The sequence below is a fragment of the Dermacentor andersoni genome, chromosome 2, assembly GCF_023375885.2.
Source record: "Dermacentor andersoni chromosome 2, qqDerAnde1_hic_scaffold, whole genome shotgun sequence".
Lineage (NCBI taxonomy): Eukaryota > Metazoa > Arthropoda > Arachnida > Ixodida > Ixodidae > Dermacentor > Dermacentor andersoni.
In genome coordinates, this window is record NC_092815.1 from 63,847,958 (window position 1) to 63,865,358 (window position 17,401).

Consider the following 17,401-nt stretch of genomic DNA (forward strand, 5'->3'; position numbering starts at 1 on the left):
CATCCCCCCACCTAACTTTCTGCCGCCCCCTGCTACGCTTCCCTTCCCTTGGAATCCAGTCCGTAACCCTTAATGACCATCAGTTATCTTCCCTCCTCATTACATGTCCTGCCCATGCCCATTTCTTTTTCTTGATTTCAACTAAGATGTCATTAACTCGCGTTGGTTCCCTCACCCAATCTGCTCTTTTCTTATCCCTTAACGTTACACCCATCATTCTTCTTTCCATAGCTCGTTGCATCGTCCTCAATTTGAGTAGAACCCTTTTCGTAAGCCTCCAGGTTTCTGCCCCGTAGGTGAGTACTGGTAAGACGCAGCTATTATGCACTTTTCTCTTGAGGGATAATGGCAACCTGCTGTTCATGATCTGAGAATGCCTGCCAAACGCCCCCCAGCCCATTCTTATTCTTCTGATTATTTCCGTCTCATGATCCGGATCCGCCGTCACTACCTGCCCTAAGTAGATGTATTCCCTTACCACTTCCAGTGCCTCGCTACCTATTGTAAATTGCTATTCTCTTCCGAGACTGTTAAACATTACTTTAGTTTTCTGCAGATTAATTTTGAGACCCACTCTTCTGCTTTGCCTCTCCAGGTCAGTGAGCACGCATTGCAATTGGTCCCCTGAGTTACTAAGCAAGGCAATATCATCAGTGAATCGCAAGTTACTAAGGTATTCTCCATTAACTTTTATCCCCACTTCTTCCCAATCCAGGTCTCTGAATACCTCCTGTAAACATGCTGTGAATAGCATTGGAGAGATCGTATCTCCCTGCCTGACGCCTTTCTTTATTGGGATTTTGTTGCTTCTTTATGGAGGACTACGGTGGCTGTGGAGCCGCTATAGATATCCTTCAGTATATTTACATACGGCTCGTCTACACCCTGATTCCGTAATGCCTCCATGACTGCGGAGGTTTCGACAGAATCAAACGCTTTCTCGTAATCAATGAAAGCTATATATAAGGGTTGGTTATATACCGCACATTTCTCTATCACCTGATTGATAGTGTGAATATGGTCTATTGTTGAGTAGCCTTTACGGAATCCTGCCTGGTCCTTTGCTTGACAGAAGTCTAAGGTGTTCCTGATTCTATTTGCGATTACCTTAGTAAATAGTTTGTAGGCAATTGACAGTAAGCTGATCGGTCTATAATTTTTCAAGTCTTTGGCGTCTCCTTTCTTATGGATTAGGATTATGTTAGCGTTGTTCCAAGATTCCGGTACGCTCGAGGTCATGAGGCATTGCGTATACAGGGTGGCCAGTTATATATATATATATATATATATATATATATATATATATATATATATATATATATATATATATATATATATATATATATATATATATATATATATATGTATGCATGCCTCGCCACTCCTCATTTTACAAAACACTTCTGTAAACTCTCCATGGCGCGAGACGCGTGTGCTTTCGCTCACTCCGTGGTGCATGTTTGAATGGGACCGTAGGTAAGATCGTGCACGGTGGTATTCGTCTCCGTAAGCACCTTCGCATCATTCAAAATTGGCGCCAGAAACTTCGAAGATGGCATTAGAAATAACCATCATAAATTGTTATTTTTTTCTGTTAACTCAGTAAATTACGCTAAGTAAAAAATAAATTAAACTTGTTTTGTTTTAGTATTGCTATTTTTTTGTAAAGTAACATTGTCTACTGCCGACAGAAGCCAATCCAATTTGTTCAGATAAGTAACTTGTTGAGCCAGTGCCATACGGTCATACGGTTGTATTTGTTTACTGGCTGCAGATCGTATCAAGAGTGGCCGCATGCTTGTTTCGTGGGATGTGATTTGCGCACAGTGCTTTGATATGAACTCATAAACCAGATAACCTGTCGTAAAAGTATGCGGTTAAGGGACGTCTTAAACTGCTATATGGTTCGCCTCGAACATCTGAGGTAGTGCGTGAGCGGCGGTGGACTCCGACGTTGGAAATGGGTGCCAGATTGGTAAGTAGAGCTTCAATATGTTTTGATAGTACGTCTGTTCCGATCGCTCACAGGCTCGTACCAGGACTTAGGATAACATCCTGTGGCAGCATGTATTGTCGCCTTCAAGTGCAACGCGATATGCGAAGACGCGCGGTCGCTTTACTGAAGCTCTGCTAGAGAAGATATGACGAGCGATTGGGAATCCTATCTCTTTGATCGCTATGCAGTTCTTTCGAGTGAGGTTTGCATTCTCATCAAGGAAAAAAAGATCCCCAGCTAGTCAAGAAGTAGTAACAGCGTAGAAGTGTAGTGGATATGTCGCGCCGATTCCATGCGCCAACTCTAGAAGCGTTCTGCAGTGCGTAGGCGCGAGTTGACGCATTCGAGCTTTTACTGCCTAGTGACAAGACATCCAAAATTTGAGAGAACAGCTGTCACTTATACAGTTGTTTTCCTGCTTTACTTGCATAAAAATCCTTGCTTTTTTTGTGTGTGTGTGACGTTGTGTTGAATCGCGATTACTCTGCTAACCACGATTCTGACATGTTCCGCGGTAGTTCCCTTATGTTGAAGTTAACATCTGTGGTAGTTACTTTCGCCAGTGGTTATCTCGCGGTTAGTAGAACGGTTAGACTTTAGGTTTTCGCTGTCTTCCGTGTGGCATACTTGTGATTGTCCTTCCTTCCCCGGGATTTCAAGTGCGGAGCTTCTCTAGTGTGCGCAGAGGTTTAAAAATAGGTCGCCCCACTTTTTCTTTAAATTGTGTGTGTACGTTCGTGTAATGTATTACAAGCTTTTTAACCGCTCGTATTGTAATGAGAAACGACTTAATCTTGCTTCCGTTACACATACACTTGAGGTTTTATTCATCCGTGAAATTTGCATAGAAGGATCAGCTGTGTTGATAAGCATCTTGCATTAAGAACTGACTTGCTTAGTTTAACCGTACTTTTTCTGCAATGCAAATATAGGCAGTGTCTACTTGTGCAGCTGTTGATACAGCATCCAAATAACAATGGATTGGCTTACGTCACCCCATGCTTTCAGCTGCAGCCAGACTTGAAAGCATTAATATGCATTATAGTTCATGTCCTTGGTAAACTGATATTTAAAATTGCCTTGGTGCTCAAAAGAAACTCCCTTTGTAATGCTTCTTCTTTTTTTAAAAAAAAGGACGTGAGGCATTGTACACAGCTTGAGCACTGCGGATGCAAAGACGTCAGTTGAAGTGCTCGAAACCTGATGCCGTATTCCAAAACAATTCCATTTGTGCATATGAATGTCCTGTAGGTGGCTTTCCAACAGCCACTGGCAACCGACCTGAGAGGTAGCAGACTTGAAAATAACACCACTAAGAAGTGAGCCAGTAAGCCTGCTCACATTATTATTATTATTATTATTATTATTATTATTATTATTATTATTATTATTATTATTATTCAACAAATTTTTCAATCAGCAGTTCCAGGAAAAGGATACCTCGCAAAAGTGATTGTTTAGAAACATGGTGCATGGACTTCTTTCATGATTTCATTAGGTCGCCTTAAGTTACAGTAGACGCCTGTTAAGGTGAACTTGAAGGGACCGAAAAAAATCTCTTCATCTTAACATAAGTGATCCATGGGCCTCAACATCTGTTATTGCTGGTGCTTTTAAGCATCCATCACACAAAATGATGACCCAGCATTAAAGCCAAAAGGCAGGTGTAAAAAAGACACAGTTATTAAATTTGCATAATAAAAAGTGTTTATTTAGGTGCTCCTGCTTCAGTTGTTAAAACAATTTTTGGTGTCCAGCACTGTCTCAGAGCTGACATTTTATCTAGCCTGTTCAAACATTCTTCAATAGCCTCATGTTGAAAAAATTCACCAAAGTGTTCAGGTCCTTATCAGCTGCATCATCTGTGAAGCTGGTCCTTGTAGCTCCCGAGCAGTGTCCTCGGCTAATTACTAGCCTCCAGGCGCTCATGGATAACTTCCTCAATTATTGCTTCTATGTTGTCAGCCTGTTCGTCTTAATGAGAGACTACTGTTATTACACGAAGGCACTAAAAACATCTTGTTTGGCATGTTCCAGTGGTCCTTCCTAGGTGGCTACTGGCTGCTGGTAGGCCTTTTCTTTGCGCCGCCGTCCGAGGGTCTGTGGCGTCGTGGCGAGCCACCACAACACCGTCAGAGCAGACTAAGGACCTTGTTGCGCATGCCTGGCGTGCAGCCAACCCAGGTGAGATCTTTTGTTCTCCAAAGCATCAAGCATTTAAAGGGATATCTGACAACAAAATTCTCGCTATTGCTTTGATCCTTCTTTACTGTCAACTTCCAAGAATAGCTTTGAAAATAATGGTTGAAATTAATGTATCCCTATTTCTCTTCTTCCTTCCTTTCTTTCTTTTTCTTTTTTTTCTGATGCAGACCTACATAAGATTTGAGGTTGAAAACCAAGGTCAAGAACTAGTCAACTTAAAAGGTTGTGCAATACAGCAATTGCCAGTGGTCGCTGTAATAAATTTCTATGGACTTGTTGATCCACACTGTGGCAGCTGTGTGTTCATGACACCAGAAAACTCGAAGTTACATGTTTTTTAATGCCACGGTTTGCCAGTGAAAAATAAGTATATATTTGTAGGCTGTTGCAACTTGTATTTGCTTCCTTACCTGCTAAATATAGCAAGAGCGAAGCTGCAAGTCTTTGGGACGTGTGTATGTAAATGTAAAAAGGGTCTATCCACGTAGTGCACTCAGACAGACATGCCGCTGGTGGCGGCCTTGCGAAGTGCAGTCGGGAAAGAAGGTAGCCATCTGCCGTAGTTTTCTGCGCTATTGCTCGTGCTTCTCTGTTCGATTCACATTCTCAGAGCAAAATAAGCAACACCTTTCACATGTGTGGGGTGGCCAAAGCTTCAGGGTATGTCAAAGATTTGTTGCGTGGTGGGTGCTCAAATACCTACAAAAACTTGGCGGTGACATGGTTCTAATTATTCATTGCGACGTTGCACGAGCGGCAGCAAGCCATTTGGCGGGAAATTTCTTGTTCTTATGCTTTCTTTTGCCATCTCTGTGTTTGTCGCACTTGATCATGTTTGCACGGCTAAGCATCGAAGTTAATCATGGCCTACCCATGTTTTGTTCAGTTTGTCCACAGTGCAGCATGTGGGTTAAAGGCATTTTACTTGGGTTCAGAATGCGGCTTGCTGCTTCTACTGTTTGCCACTTTTTCACCTTGTTGCGCCACCTAGGGTGCATGACTGCACAAGTGCATTATCGTGTTGTGTGTTAATGAGGCTTGCAAGGACTGATTTTGTTGGTTTTATGCAGCCTGCTAAATCATCACACCAGCTGTCACATAATTTATGTTTCTGGATCTATTTTATGCATGGCTTCGTGCATGTTGAACTGTTGCTAGTTGCTTCATGCAGAACTGTTGATATATTTGAGTGCAAGGTTTTCACCTCACCTCATTTGTCAGGGGCTTGAATCATGCTGTGCTTTATTGGAATGACTACAGGCAAGTGCTTCTTCAACAGCTTTAGTCTTTTCACCCAAGAACATCTTCGATATTGTGGTTTCTTGGGAAAGGTGTTAGAAAAGACTTAGCTTGGGGCAAGGATTGTTGTTTTACTTTCGCTGAAAAGTTTGCATCACGTTTGGGATGTCTTTACACCTTCATGTTGTCTGAGCAGACTTAGCATGCAGAATACTTGGTTTATTTCGCAGCGTAGTCCTTTTCGTGTGTGTATTTTGTACTCAACTGAGCTATTCTTTATTATCTGTTGCATTATTGAAGTGTAATGCCTACGCCGCAGAGGACTGAATCCAGCCTTGCTGCCAGCGCCTATCTATGTTGACCGCCACTGCTCCGCCTTTATATATATTGTGTGGCATCTCTCTTCAGTACCATTCTAAAAAACAAATACTGAAAAGTTGGTAATACTTTAGCTTTGTATATTTCCAAGCAGGTCACTAAGGGAACTTCAAATTGTGAGAACTGCATCGGGAAGGGCAGTTTGTCAACGTATGCAGTGGATAAGGCGCTAACTTGCACTTTTATTCACCTGTACTTTCCGTGACTTCATTGGCTAGTGTACGCATTTCTATTAACAAATTTGCAATTACTCTTCTTGAGGTAACTTTGATGGCACTTATTTGGCGACAGCACATGTATTCATCAGCAGAAATATCAATACAATGTGTGCAGGCATCGCGCCATGTAGAGTCGTTTGAGGTATAAGTCTGCACCAATAATGGGTGCCTGTTATTGAGGTACAGAAAGAGTATTACAGCAAGGGTAGAATATTAAAATATACGATCGAGACATCACATTAGTCAACAAAACCAAGTTGACATAATTGTTCTGCGGAAACCCACAAGATGGAGAGAAGTAATTAATAAAGAGAAAATCAGACATGCACCCGTTCGTAGCAATTGCTACAAAGGAAACCCATACGGGTTCCTTAAAAGAAAAGCCTCACAGTTGAAGAAAAATTCATCCTGGTCCCAGACCAAGACGAATTTTTCTTCAACTGCGTTTTTCTTCAACTGCTGTAGCAATTGCTACGAATGGGTGGATGTCTTATTTTCTCTTTATTAAAAACCAAGTTGCTACTTAAAGGGCCCCTCATCAGGTCTGGCCATTTTGAGCTGACAAGCGCAGAGCATACAATGCGCAACAACGATTGTGTTTGCAAAGAATCACATCGCTATGCGCTGCAGAAAGGTCTGAAATTTCAATCCGAACGCCGTTTTCCCTTCTCCTCGTGTCCGCTGCACTCCAAGCCGGATGGTGACGTACTCGCGTCCCTGAGCCTGTTTACTCGGGTCCGTAGTGTGCCGTCGCTCGTGGTGACATGTGACTTCGAGAATTATTCAAGGCACCATCTGTTCTTTGTATGATCTGTTGCTTGAATTGACGAATTGAAGTTCAGAGAAATAATACAACACACAAACGCAATGTCTGCATGTTTTTTTGTTTTACTTCACATCAAAGCAAGAAAGATGTACTTTCACTTCGTCTGCTTGTTCGCACGGTCGTGCAGTCACGTGCACAGGTACCTAAACTATGCCATTTTCTATCGTGTTCCAGCTTGTGATCATGCTCAGCGATGCTCTTGGTCTGCCTCAGTATTCGTGTAGCACTGAATTATACCGCTAGTCATGTGTCCTTGTGCACAGTGCGCAGCGCCGAAAAAAAAAAGCGAGGAGAAAAAAAAATGAAGGCTGGGCCCGTGACGTGTCCGTCACGTGATCCTCGAGGTCCTGTATGAGAGAACACAGGGAAGGAATTTCGCTTGCGGAGGCTAGATGGGGCAAGTGGAAAGAGCGTCTCGCTATGCAGTGGAGCTTGCCTCCTGAAATCATGGGTTCGCGGCACTGAAATTTCTATCTCGGCTATTAATGAGCTGATTTGAAACATTTTTGCCGATAAGTGTTCCCTAGAGGACACGTAACAACTTTCAGCGCATAACCAAAATTTGCTATGGGGCCTGGTGAGGGGCCCTTTAACGTGAGCTCCACTTCGTATAAGTGGGCTTCATAACTCTTGTGATCGGGACGCACCTGGCATGTATGGGAACTGGGTTGTCCCAAACTCTGGTAACAGTATGTAGATGTCCGCTCTCATCATAGAGGCCTGCGCCTTTATTACAGCTGTCGCCATAGAAGAAATAGTCTGACACTCAAACATATAAATCACAGCCTCAAACTTCAGCTAGTGTTGCTCGAAAGAGTTGTCGTCTGCTACTGCTCTCGTGTGTACTTTCGAAAGTGTCTGCTAAGAGGCCAGCACTGGCACCTCTATAGGTGGTGCACCACACGTATAGGCATCACTTGTTCAGACCATTGTAAATCTCTTAGTTGTAGTCAAATGTCTCACTTGGCTTTTGGCATTAAATATATCTGTTGTTTTTTTTTTTCATTGCAAATGATATTCATTTAGACGTACCTTCATATCTAAAGGAATTGTATGTAACCGATTCAATAATAGGCATGGCCTCTGTAATCTGTGCAACTTAGCACTGATGTCTTGCTCACCACAGCACTTTATTAGGCAGTGTGCCTGGGACTGTTGTAACACTCACTAACTTTACAGTGCAGGACAACTGTTGCATTCACTCCCAGTGTTTCTAGTCTATAATTAACATGATAGAGGGAACGTAAATGTCAAAAAGCCATGTTTGAATAATTTTTTATGCCATCTCCAGCAAAAACTAGTTTAGATAGTTTTGCAATGAACTTTCGATTACCACTGAGGGTTTCTTAATGTTCATGTGTCAGACATATTAAAAAAAACACAGTAATTGGTCTCATAGCCTTAGTGCCCTGCGTAGCTTAATAAGTATGCATTGACACCTTATGTGATTCAGTACAGAACTAACGGTGTCTTGATGTCCTCGAGTCTTTTACTATGTTGGTGCTAGCATCAATGGCATGCATTTATGTGTGTATTCCTCATGTATTCCACACCACATAATTAGTATTCCGAATCTTTTCACATTTCATTTATTTGAAGGATTTACTAGCTAATGCAACATATTAAACTGGTTCTTTCTGTTTTCAAATCTACAACCACAAAATACTAAAGATGCTGTGGTTGTTTTTGTTTTATTTTATCTCGCAATCAGATTGTGGATATCTTACTTTCTCCTTTCATGTAAAGGATTGACAATCTTTTAACTGGGTCATCTGCTTGTTTGCAATTATTGTGTACATGCGGCAACAACTTCTCATTGTTTGTATTTTCCATCTCAATTGCATTTGTGACTGGAAACAACCTTTCATTTCTTCTTTTTTTTGCAGCCGGATGATTACTATTGTACAGCATATAATTTAAGTTATGAAGAAGCCTACATAGGTAAGATGATGACAAGCGTTTTTGCATATGTTTATCTGACTTGCACCATCTCAAGCTCTATTCCACAAACTGTTGGCATCTCGGCACTTGTATTGCAGTGAGCTTTAAGCCGAAGCCAAATCACAGCACAGCGAGTCACATGCTGCTTATCGGCTGCGGGAACGTCTTCAGGAAGGATCACCTTCACCCAGGCTCCTGGTCAGCACCTCTGTCACTTATTACTTGTCTTATCTGCATCTAATTGTACCCTAAAAGACTTAAAATGGTCCTGAGATGGCATCTTCAGTTTCGTTGGCTCTGAGGCTTTCCTTCTCCCCTTGTAATAGCAACTATGCTGGATTTATTTACAAAGGCAATTACAGGGTAGTCAAATACAAAAGCAAACATAATTTGTACTCAAGCAACAATTACTGTAACAGTGCGGACTTGGACATCACTCATTATTACCCGCCACGGTGTCTTAGCACCTATGGTGTTGTGCTGCTAAGCACGAGGTCACGTGATCAAATCCCGGCCGTGGTTAGGGTGGCTAGAAGGGGAGGTGTGAATACCGGCGGCTCTTTCTTTCGGGCGCGCGTGACCCCCTTGCGCACCGATGCCACCAGGGGGAACGTGGCGCTGCTGCTCGCGGCGTGGTACTCCCGCGCTGGCCTGCGCCCTCCGCTGTCACTTGGTCTCGTCGCCTGTTTTGGAGTGTTCCTCCCGATATTCCGTCATTCGAGGGCGAGATGCTGTAGACCACTAAAGTTATGTTGAGCACCGCAGCGACGCACGGCTAGTTTATTACATTGCAGGTTATGTGGCGAGAAGACGTGTTTTGCCCACACATTGTGAAGACTGCAAAACACCATAAAGGCAATATCCCCAGAGAGCTTCCACCAGAGGCATCCAAAGAGTGGGACCTTGAGGGCCTTTTATATCCGTCAGAATCGTTCTATAAGCTGGACAATGCCCTTGAAAACAAACTCACTCGTTTATTCAGTGTAACACCCGCCGTGGTTGCTCAGTGGCTATGGTGTTTGGCTGCTGAGCATGAGGTCGTGGGATCGAATCCCGGCCACGGCGGCTGCATTTCGATGGGGGCGAAATATGAAAACACTCGTGTACTTAGATCTAGGTGCACGTTAAAGAACCCCAGGTGGTCAAAATTTCCGGAGCCCTCCACTACGGCGTGCCTCATAATCAGAAAGTGGTTTTGGCACGTAGAACCCCATAATTTTTAATTCAGTGTAACACGCTAGCATGCCAAAGCTGTGGCCGAGATTTTGCAGTCAATTGGTTAAATGTTAAAGATTGGTTGCCTAGACCATTCTGCTACCCTGACAGCCTCAGTTATACGTTTTTATTGCCTCACAAGGATTCACTTTTTGCTTAAAGGTGTCAATCAGCAGAGCAGTGAGAAGAAACGGAAAACACTGAAACATTGCGTGTTGTATATTTTTTGCTCACTTGTTAATAAACGATTTCATGACCAGATCTGTTGCTTCACTGTCTGCAATCATAGTAAATTTCTTATATGAGAATCAAAATGACATGCTACAGGTCTGCAAGCGCAGACAAAAAGTGGTTTGTAAATACGTCCAGACTTTATCAGGTAATGTCTGCAGTTTACAGGTCTTACGGCACGCATAGGGTCTTACAGGTCTTACGGTACGCATACTCAAGCAGGAAACTAACAGAATTTGCAAAGGTAGCCGGGAAGACGTACTCTCTTCGCATGAATAAACTAATCATGGACAAAAAAACGTACGTGTACTGCTCAGTAAGTAACAGCGTACGCGAAATCAGTGGATACGATCAGTGGATACGCAAGATAGCGCTGGTACTGTAACTGCACGTGCTGGCACTTCCAGTGCATCATAGCTATGCCCGCCCAGATCCTGCGCAAAAGACGCCTCTATTTTTCTTTCCAATATACGGAGTATTCTGAATAAACGCGTGGAATTGTCTTCCGCTATTGATTCCTGCTCTGCTGACATTGTTGGTCTAACGGAGACTTGGCTTTCTGCAAAAGTTAAAAATGAAGAAATTTTGGACTGTGAAAAGTGCTACAAATTTTACCGATGTGATCGTGATTACCGGTCTGGTGGTGGTGTTCTGCTGGCGGTTACCGATAGTCTTGCTTCCCATGTTATTCCAATTGTATCCTCGCTTGAGCTTGTGTGTGCGCGCGTGCTCATTGATTCTCGCGAAATAATTTTTTGTGTCTGTTATCGGCCACCAACTGCATCATTATCGTTCTGTAATGAACTGCACGATGTTGTCAATCAGCTGTTCGTCCGATACCCAAAATCGCCCCTCTTCTTACTTAGCGACTTCAATTTTCCTGACATCAGATGGGAACGAGACTCGGTTTCCTTAAAACACAACTCAGCTGAAAGCAAAGAATGTTTAACTTTTTGTCACGACTTCAACTTAACTCAGCTCGTTCACTTTCCCACTCGCATAACTTCCACTTCCGCTAATATTCTAGACTTAATACTTACCACTACACCCGACCTAGCTACCGCCTTAACTCATTCACCGGGAATTAGCGATCACTCGATAATTCACTTCACTCTACGGGCAAAGATTTCTAAGAAGAAAAAAACTAGGGTCATCCAAGACTACGGCAAAGCAGACGTAACTGGAATGAATGGGGAATTTCAGGTCCTTGCTGATCGGTTTTTCGCCGGTTTTGAGCAGCGATCGGTTGAGGATAACTGGTTGCTTTATAAAAACAAACTCTTGTCTCTTATTGATCGTTTTGTACCTAAAAGGAAAGTTTCATCATGTACTCGCTCACCATGGTTCAATAACATGTTAAAGCGCATGCGCAACAAAAAGAAGCGGATATTTCGACGCGCAAAATTCACAGCCAGAATAGACCACTGGTCTTGCTATCAAAAATTTAACAGAGAATTCTGTACTGCGCTCTCAAAAGCCAAGAAGGAATTCTTTGATAAAACTCTTCCTTTGCTACTTCGTTCTAATCCCCGTAAGTTTTGGAGCATTATTAACGGTACTAAAACGACACACATTCAGTTAATCCAATCTGATGTCCCAGTAATTCAAAGCGAATGCTGCAATGTTCTGAACAATGTGTTTGCTACTCATTTTCATAAGAGCACTCCCACAGTATTTCCGCATATACCAAGAACCAACTTCTTCCCAATGGATTATATCGCTATTGATGCAGTTGGTGTCGAAAGGCTGATTGTCAACTTAAAAGTGTCTTCGTCGGCCGGTCCAGATTGTATTTCATCAAAAATGCTGAAGTGTACACAAGTTTATTCTGCACTGATATTGTCAAAGCTTTTTCAACAGTCATTACAGATGTCTACACTGCCCTCTGATTGGAAGATAGGGAAGGTGGTCCCTGTGCATAAATCTGGTGATGTACATTCCCCCAATAATTACCGCCCCATATCATTAACATCCATTCCAGTAAAAATTCTAGAGCATATAATATACTCGCACCTCATTGAATTCCTGGAGTCCAATTCCTTCTTCAGCATTTATCAGCATGGATTCCGTAAGGTAGTTTCGTGTGAAACGCAATTGTTATGTTTTACTAACGACTTGTTCATTAACGCGGATCATGACTTTGATACTGATTGCATATATTTAGATTTTGCTAAAGCATTTGACTCCGTTTCACACGATCTACTTATCTTCAAGCTTAATCAACTTAACATAGACCCCAATGTACTTGCATGGATTAAGGAATTTCTCTCTAACCGTAGTCAGTATGTGACGGCTAACGACTTCTCTTCACGTAATTCTGCCGTAACATCTGGTGTCCCGCAAGGGTCAGTTTTGGGCCCTCTGCTCTTCTTGATTTATATTAATGATCTTCCTACTTGCCTTTCTTCCTCAACTGTCCGACTGTTTGCAGATGACTGCGTGGTTTACCAGAAAATTACTAACCATGACGATTATCTCAATCTGCAACGTGATCTAGATAGGGTATTTGAATGGTGCAGTCAATGGCTCATGACACTTAATACAACTAAATGTAAAAGTATGCAGGTTTCTCGCCACAGCACTAATCACTGTCCGCGTACTTACCGCCTCAATAATATTCCATTACCATCTGTTGACAGCTATAAATACCTTGGTGTTCACATTTCTTCTAATCTATCGTGGAATACGCATGTAGAATTTGTAACTAACAACGCCAATCGCATGCTTGGTTATCTGCGTCGAAACTTTTTTGATGCCCCATCGTCCCTGAAGTTAACACTTTGCAAAACCTTGGTACGTTCTAAATTAGAGTACGCATGGGCCATATGGGATCCTACTCAGACTACACTCATTCAAACTCTTGAAGCCATTCAGAATCGCGGCGCACGTTTCATCTTGTCGAATTATTCACGTCATTCCAGTGTCACATCTATGAAGAAAACCCTAAACTTGCCTGACCTTTCGTTGCGTCGAAAGTCCTCTCGCCTTAGCCTTTTTCATAAAATCTATTATTATAACAACGAGATGAAGGACGTTTTGTTCCAACCACCTCATTACATATCTTCAAGGACCGATCATCGCTTCAAGGTGGGGCTACCTTCTTGTCGCACAAAATTGTGTAATGACTCTTTTGTTCCTAGAACAAGTGTCGCATGGAACCACCTTCCCTCCACAATCGCCAGCATTGCTGATGACCACCAGTTCAAGATCGCTTTACAAGACGCCTTGTAATACTTCTGTTTGTTTGTTTGCTGCACGCCTTGCCATTTCTTCCCCACTCCTTTCTGTAGTGCCTTTGGGCCCTGAAAGTATTTTAAATAAATAAATAAATAAATAGGGTGATTGACTGCTGATCTCGAGGACGAGATCGCATTTTCAGGGAGGTGATATGCAAGGCGCACGTGTGCCGTATGATGTCAGTGCGCGTTAAAGAACCCGAAGTGGTCGAAATTATTTCGAAGCCCCCACTAGCTCTTAACACCCAAAGCCAGCTCACGAAATGCGCACAGACAAAACGCGTTTTAATCTCTATACAGTGCGAACTGGGCCCGTAAAATTTCACAGGAGTAATGATTTAGGCTGACATAACATTGTTTTCATGATAAAGATGCATTCTTTTACGCTCGCAGAAAGCGCGCGATACCCGAAACGGGCTCACTTTCACTTTGCTGGTAGAGATGCAGCCGACGCGAAGCTGGCGAGGCGCTCATTTCGGCTGCGTGCTTACCCCGCTTTGGTCAACAGCGCCGCCTCGCGGCATCGGTGCACTGTGGGGTCACGTTTGCGCCGCCGGTATTCACACCTCCCCTTCTAGCCACCCTACCGTGGCGGCCACATTTTGATTGCAAAATTGCAATCAAAATGCTAATTGCAAATTGCAAAAACACCAATGTCGCGTGCCTTGGAGGCACGTTAAAGATCCTCTCGTCAAAATTAATCCGTAGTCCCCCCACAACGGCGTCCCTTTTTATCAAATAATGGTTTTGGCATGTAAGACCCCAGAATTCAATTCACTCACTGTTGCCGGTTGCATTGCTTTCCTCCTGTTACAGAATTTGCTCCTTTCTTGATTTCAGCACAAAAACAAGGACAATTGGTGTACTTGAATGCAAGTCAGACGTTCTGTGTCACATTTATCTCCGCTGTATAAAGCTGTGCTTGCAACAGCGAGGATGGATTCTCACTCATCTATAACCATGTTATGTCACCTTCCTTTCAGTCTTTGTTAATGGACTTGTGAATGTTATTCTCCTGTAAGATGGAACCAGCCAGCAGCAGCTTTTACCTTGTTAAAACAACAAAATGCACTGTGTTGCTAACGAATGAATGAAATGGTTGTGAAAGATCAAAATGCAGGGAAGCGTGAACAGTATTGTCATAGAAAACTTTTCAGTTGTCTTCTACCATGTGTGGTTCGCTTGATAAAAAAATGTCTGCTTTACCTTTCGCTTTCTGTGTGAAGGAACTGCGATCGCAATGCGGTTTGCGACAACCTGACTGTTCTCTATGGCTGGGCCCGCAATGCAGCCAGCACACAGCTGCCAGAAGGCAAGTGTTATCATTCGTCTACTGGTATTTTATGGCTTTAAGATACGGACTTTGCAGAAGGAGTGGTGGCACTACCACACTTATGGAGCCGCAAACAGAGTTTTTAGTCTGTGTTGGGCACTCCAGTCTCTGAATATAGTGGCTGCCCTAAACTGCTCCGAAGGCTTTGCATCACAAACATGGCAACACAATCAAAGGGATGGCTTGTGCCTTATGCCATATCCAACCAAATTATTGAGCAACTAACAGTGCTTGTCAACGATAAATAAGAATTTAGGCTATCAAGCACAAATTGCAAAAGGTAATAATAATTTTACAGTTGTTTTTTTATATTGCTTGTTGAGAACATGACAGCCTAAATGAAAAGGTATTGCCGTTGCTCTTAGAGTGGGCAGAAATGTATTCACAGCTAACAGTGCAAACCAGTACGTATTCTCATTTGGTACTTACATTAACAGTAATGATTGATATTAAAAAGGAAACACAATCGCACCATTTATTCTGTTCTTCTTTATATTTTGTGCTAGGATTGTTTTCTAACCTCTCTGGTGTTATGCAGACAAGACATAAAGTGTGACTGCTTTCTAGAACTTGCCATTTCTACATTCCCTAATTTGTGTTCTTGCAGGGCTCATTAGTTCCTGATGAGTTTCTACAAAAACAAAGGCTTGAGCTATAATAAATGTTGCAGATACTTGTCTTTTCCTGGCATGGCTTTTTCTTTTTTCTCCTCCCAGGTGTGGGATTTCAAGTTGGCCATCTAACACCTGTCAGATACTTGGTCCTTCAAGTGCATTATGACAGCCCAATGCCAGGTGAGCTCAAACTGTTAGCAGCCTGTGCTCGCAATTACTATTATCCATGGATTTTTGTTTTCACTTCATTTTGATCCTTCAGCTATTTATTTTCACATGGATTATTAAGATGTGGAGGAATTGGACTTAAGCTTTTGGTTAGAGAAATATTGTGCTCTCGCACTCAGCTGTAGGCCTGACATTGTGGCCTTTTCTCAGTGATTCAAGATGTTTGTATATAGGCCTAGTACAACTGAGTGTTTTGGTTATTTTTAATTATAGTTGATTGGTTGATCTGGTTTGACGTCCTAGAGCAACAAAGGAGCTGTGAAAAGTACCATGTTAGAGGGCTGCAGATTGATTTTGACCAGATAGGGTTCCTTAACAAGCACTTACTTGGAAGTGCATGAGAATTTGTGCATTCTGTCTCTGTCAGAATGCAGACATTGGCGGCAAGAATAAAGAAAACATCTTATGATCATATTGCCCAAGTATAGATTTTATTTTGCTTGATCTTTTCTTCCTTTCCTTTCTTTTGTCCTACGTGTACATAGATGCAGGAATACAGTGATCAGTCTCTCAGAATTTTGCATACTTTTTGCAGATGGGGAATCTGACACTACAGGCCTGGAACTGCAAATTGACTTGCAGCCGTGAGTGTCATGCAATATATTGTGTGTTTATTTCATTCTTGTTTTAATTGTGGCATGATGTTGATCTGCTGTAGTTGTAATGCCTACAAAAAATCTTCTTTGTTAAATATGAACAGTTGCATTAGCCCACTATATATCGCAGTGTGTTTCTGTTGTGGAGTAATTAAGTAATGAACTTAATGTGCAGCTTTTGCTTTTGGGGGGATTTTCATTGCTCTTGTACATTTAAGGACTTCGTAAAGAAAAGTCACCCACATCAGTCATCAGAATATGGCCTTGCCTTTTAAAATGCAAGATATTTATTAAAATTCATTGTGTGGTTGCCAGAGGAGAGCGTTCCTGCACTTCACTTCACTATTTGAATAGGAAAAGTAGCAACTAAAGAGTAACACCACATGTTCACAATATATTCAAGCATCATACTGTCACGGTGTGGAGCAACCACGTGGATGTGACACTGTGAAAGAAAGTCATGAGGTCAATCTTTCAACTGAAGTGTAATATATATGTACATTTAACACCACACTTAAGCACAGTAAGCAGGCGTTACACATCGACAGCATTATATGCTGTGGCACCTTCTGGTAGAAATCAAAACGGTTTCAGGGCTTGGTGCCATTGTAGGCCTAACAGAATCAAAACAAACAGCTGATCACAACAGTCGTGGCAGAATTTCACGAATAGTTTATCCTCACTGTGAGATGAGACTGAACGAGAGCTTGCTGCTTATTTCTTGCTGTCGCAACAGGGAGCAAGTAGCAGGGGCGATTCGGATGAATGGTGCTGCCACGTTGTTATGGAACCACAGTATGTAACCAGCAGAAGCCGCTGCACGGACTTCTGAGCAACATTTCGAGTGGCTGAAAATGGTAGATGCGACAAGCAATGGCAACAAATTGCACCCCGTAACGACCAAGCTTGTTGCTTGTTACTGCCACTTGTTGCCATCGCTTGAATGACACAAACGTGGTGGAGCCTTACAGCTCCCTCTTAAGCACTTGGATGGCGAGCCAAGTTTTACCGGCCTGAATAATTTAACTCTTGGCATGAAAATTTATTTTATAGGCAAAGATACCTGGCTGGGATCCACGTATTTTATGCTAAGGACAGGACCATCCCACCTGGTCACACAAGTAAGTTGCTCAATTTTTTGCTCA

At 42.5% G+C, this 17,401-nt stretch overlaps 1 protein-coding gene across 2 annotated transcripts in view; it reads left to right on the forward strand.

The window, feature by feature from the left end:
• The first annotated feature begins 1,731 nt into the window (after positions 1 to 1,731).
• The window catches only part of LOC126542198 (peptidyl-glycine alpha-amidating monooxygenase B-like), a 40,736-nt gene continuing 25,066 nt past the window's right edge, over positions 1,732 to 17,401 (forward strand). For both annotated transcript variants that reach the window (XM_050189151.3, XM_050189152.3), the window contains exons 1-8: positions 1,732 to 1,975; positions 4,034 to 4,180; positions 8,749 to 8,803; positions 8,902 to 9,001; positions 14,712 to 14,797; positions 15,535 to 15,612; positions 16,196 to 16,244; positions 17,310 to 17,377. In XM_050189151.3, coding sequence (XP_050045108.2) covers positions 1,961 to 1,975; positions 4,034 to 4,180; positions 8,749 to 8,803; positions 8,902 to 9,001; positions 14,712 to 14,797; positions 15,535 to 15,612; positions 16,196 to 16,244; positions 17,310 to 17,377 — 598 coding nt within the window. In that variant the 5' untranslated portion in view covers positions 1,732 to 1,960. The remainder of the gene's footprint in view (positions 1,976 to 4,033; positions 4,181 to 8,748; positions 8,804 to 8,901; positions 9,002 to 14,711; positions 14,798 to 15,534; positions 15,613 to 16,195; positions 16,245 to 17,309; positions 17,378 to 17,401) is intronic.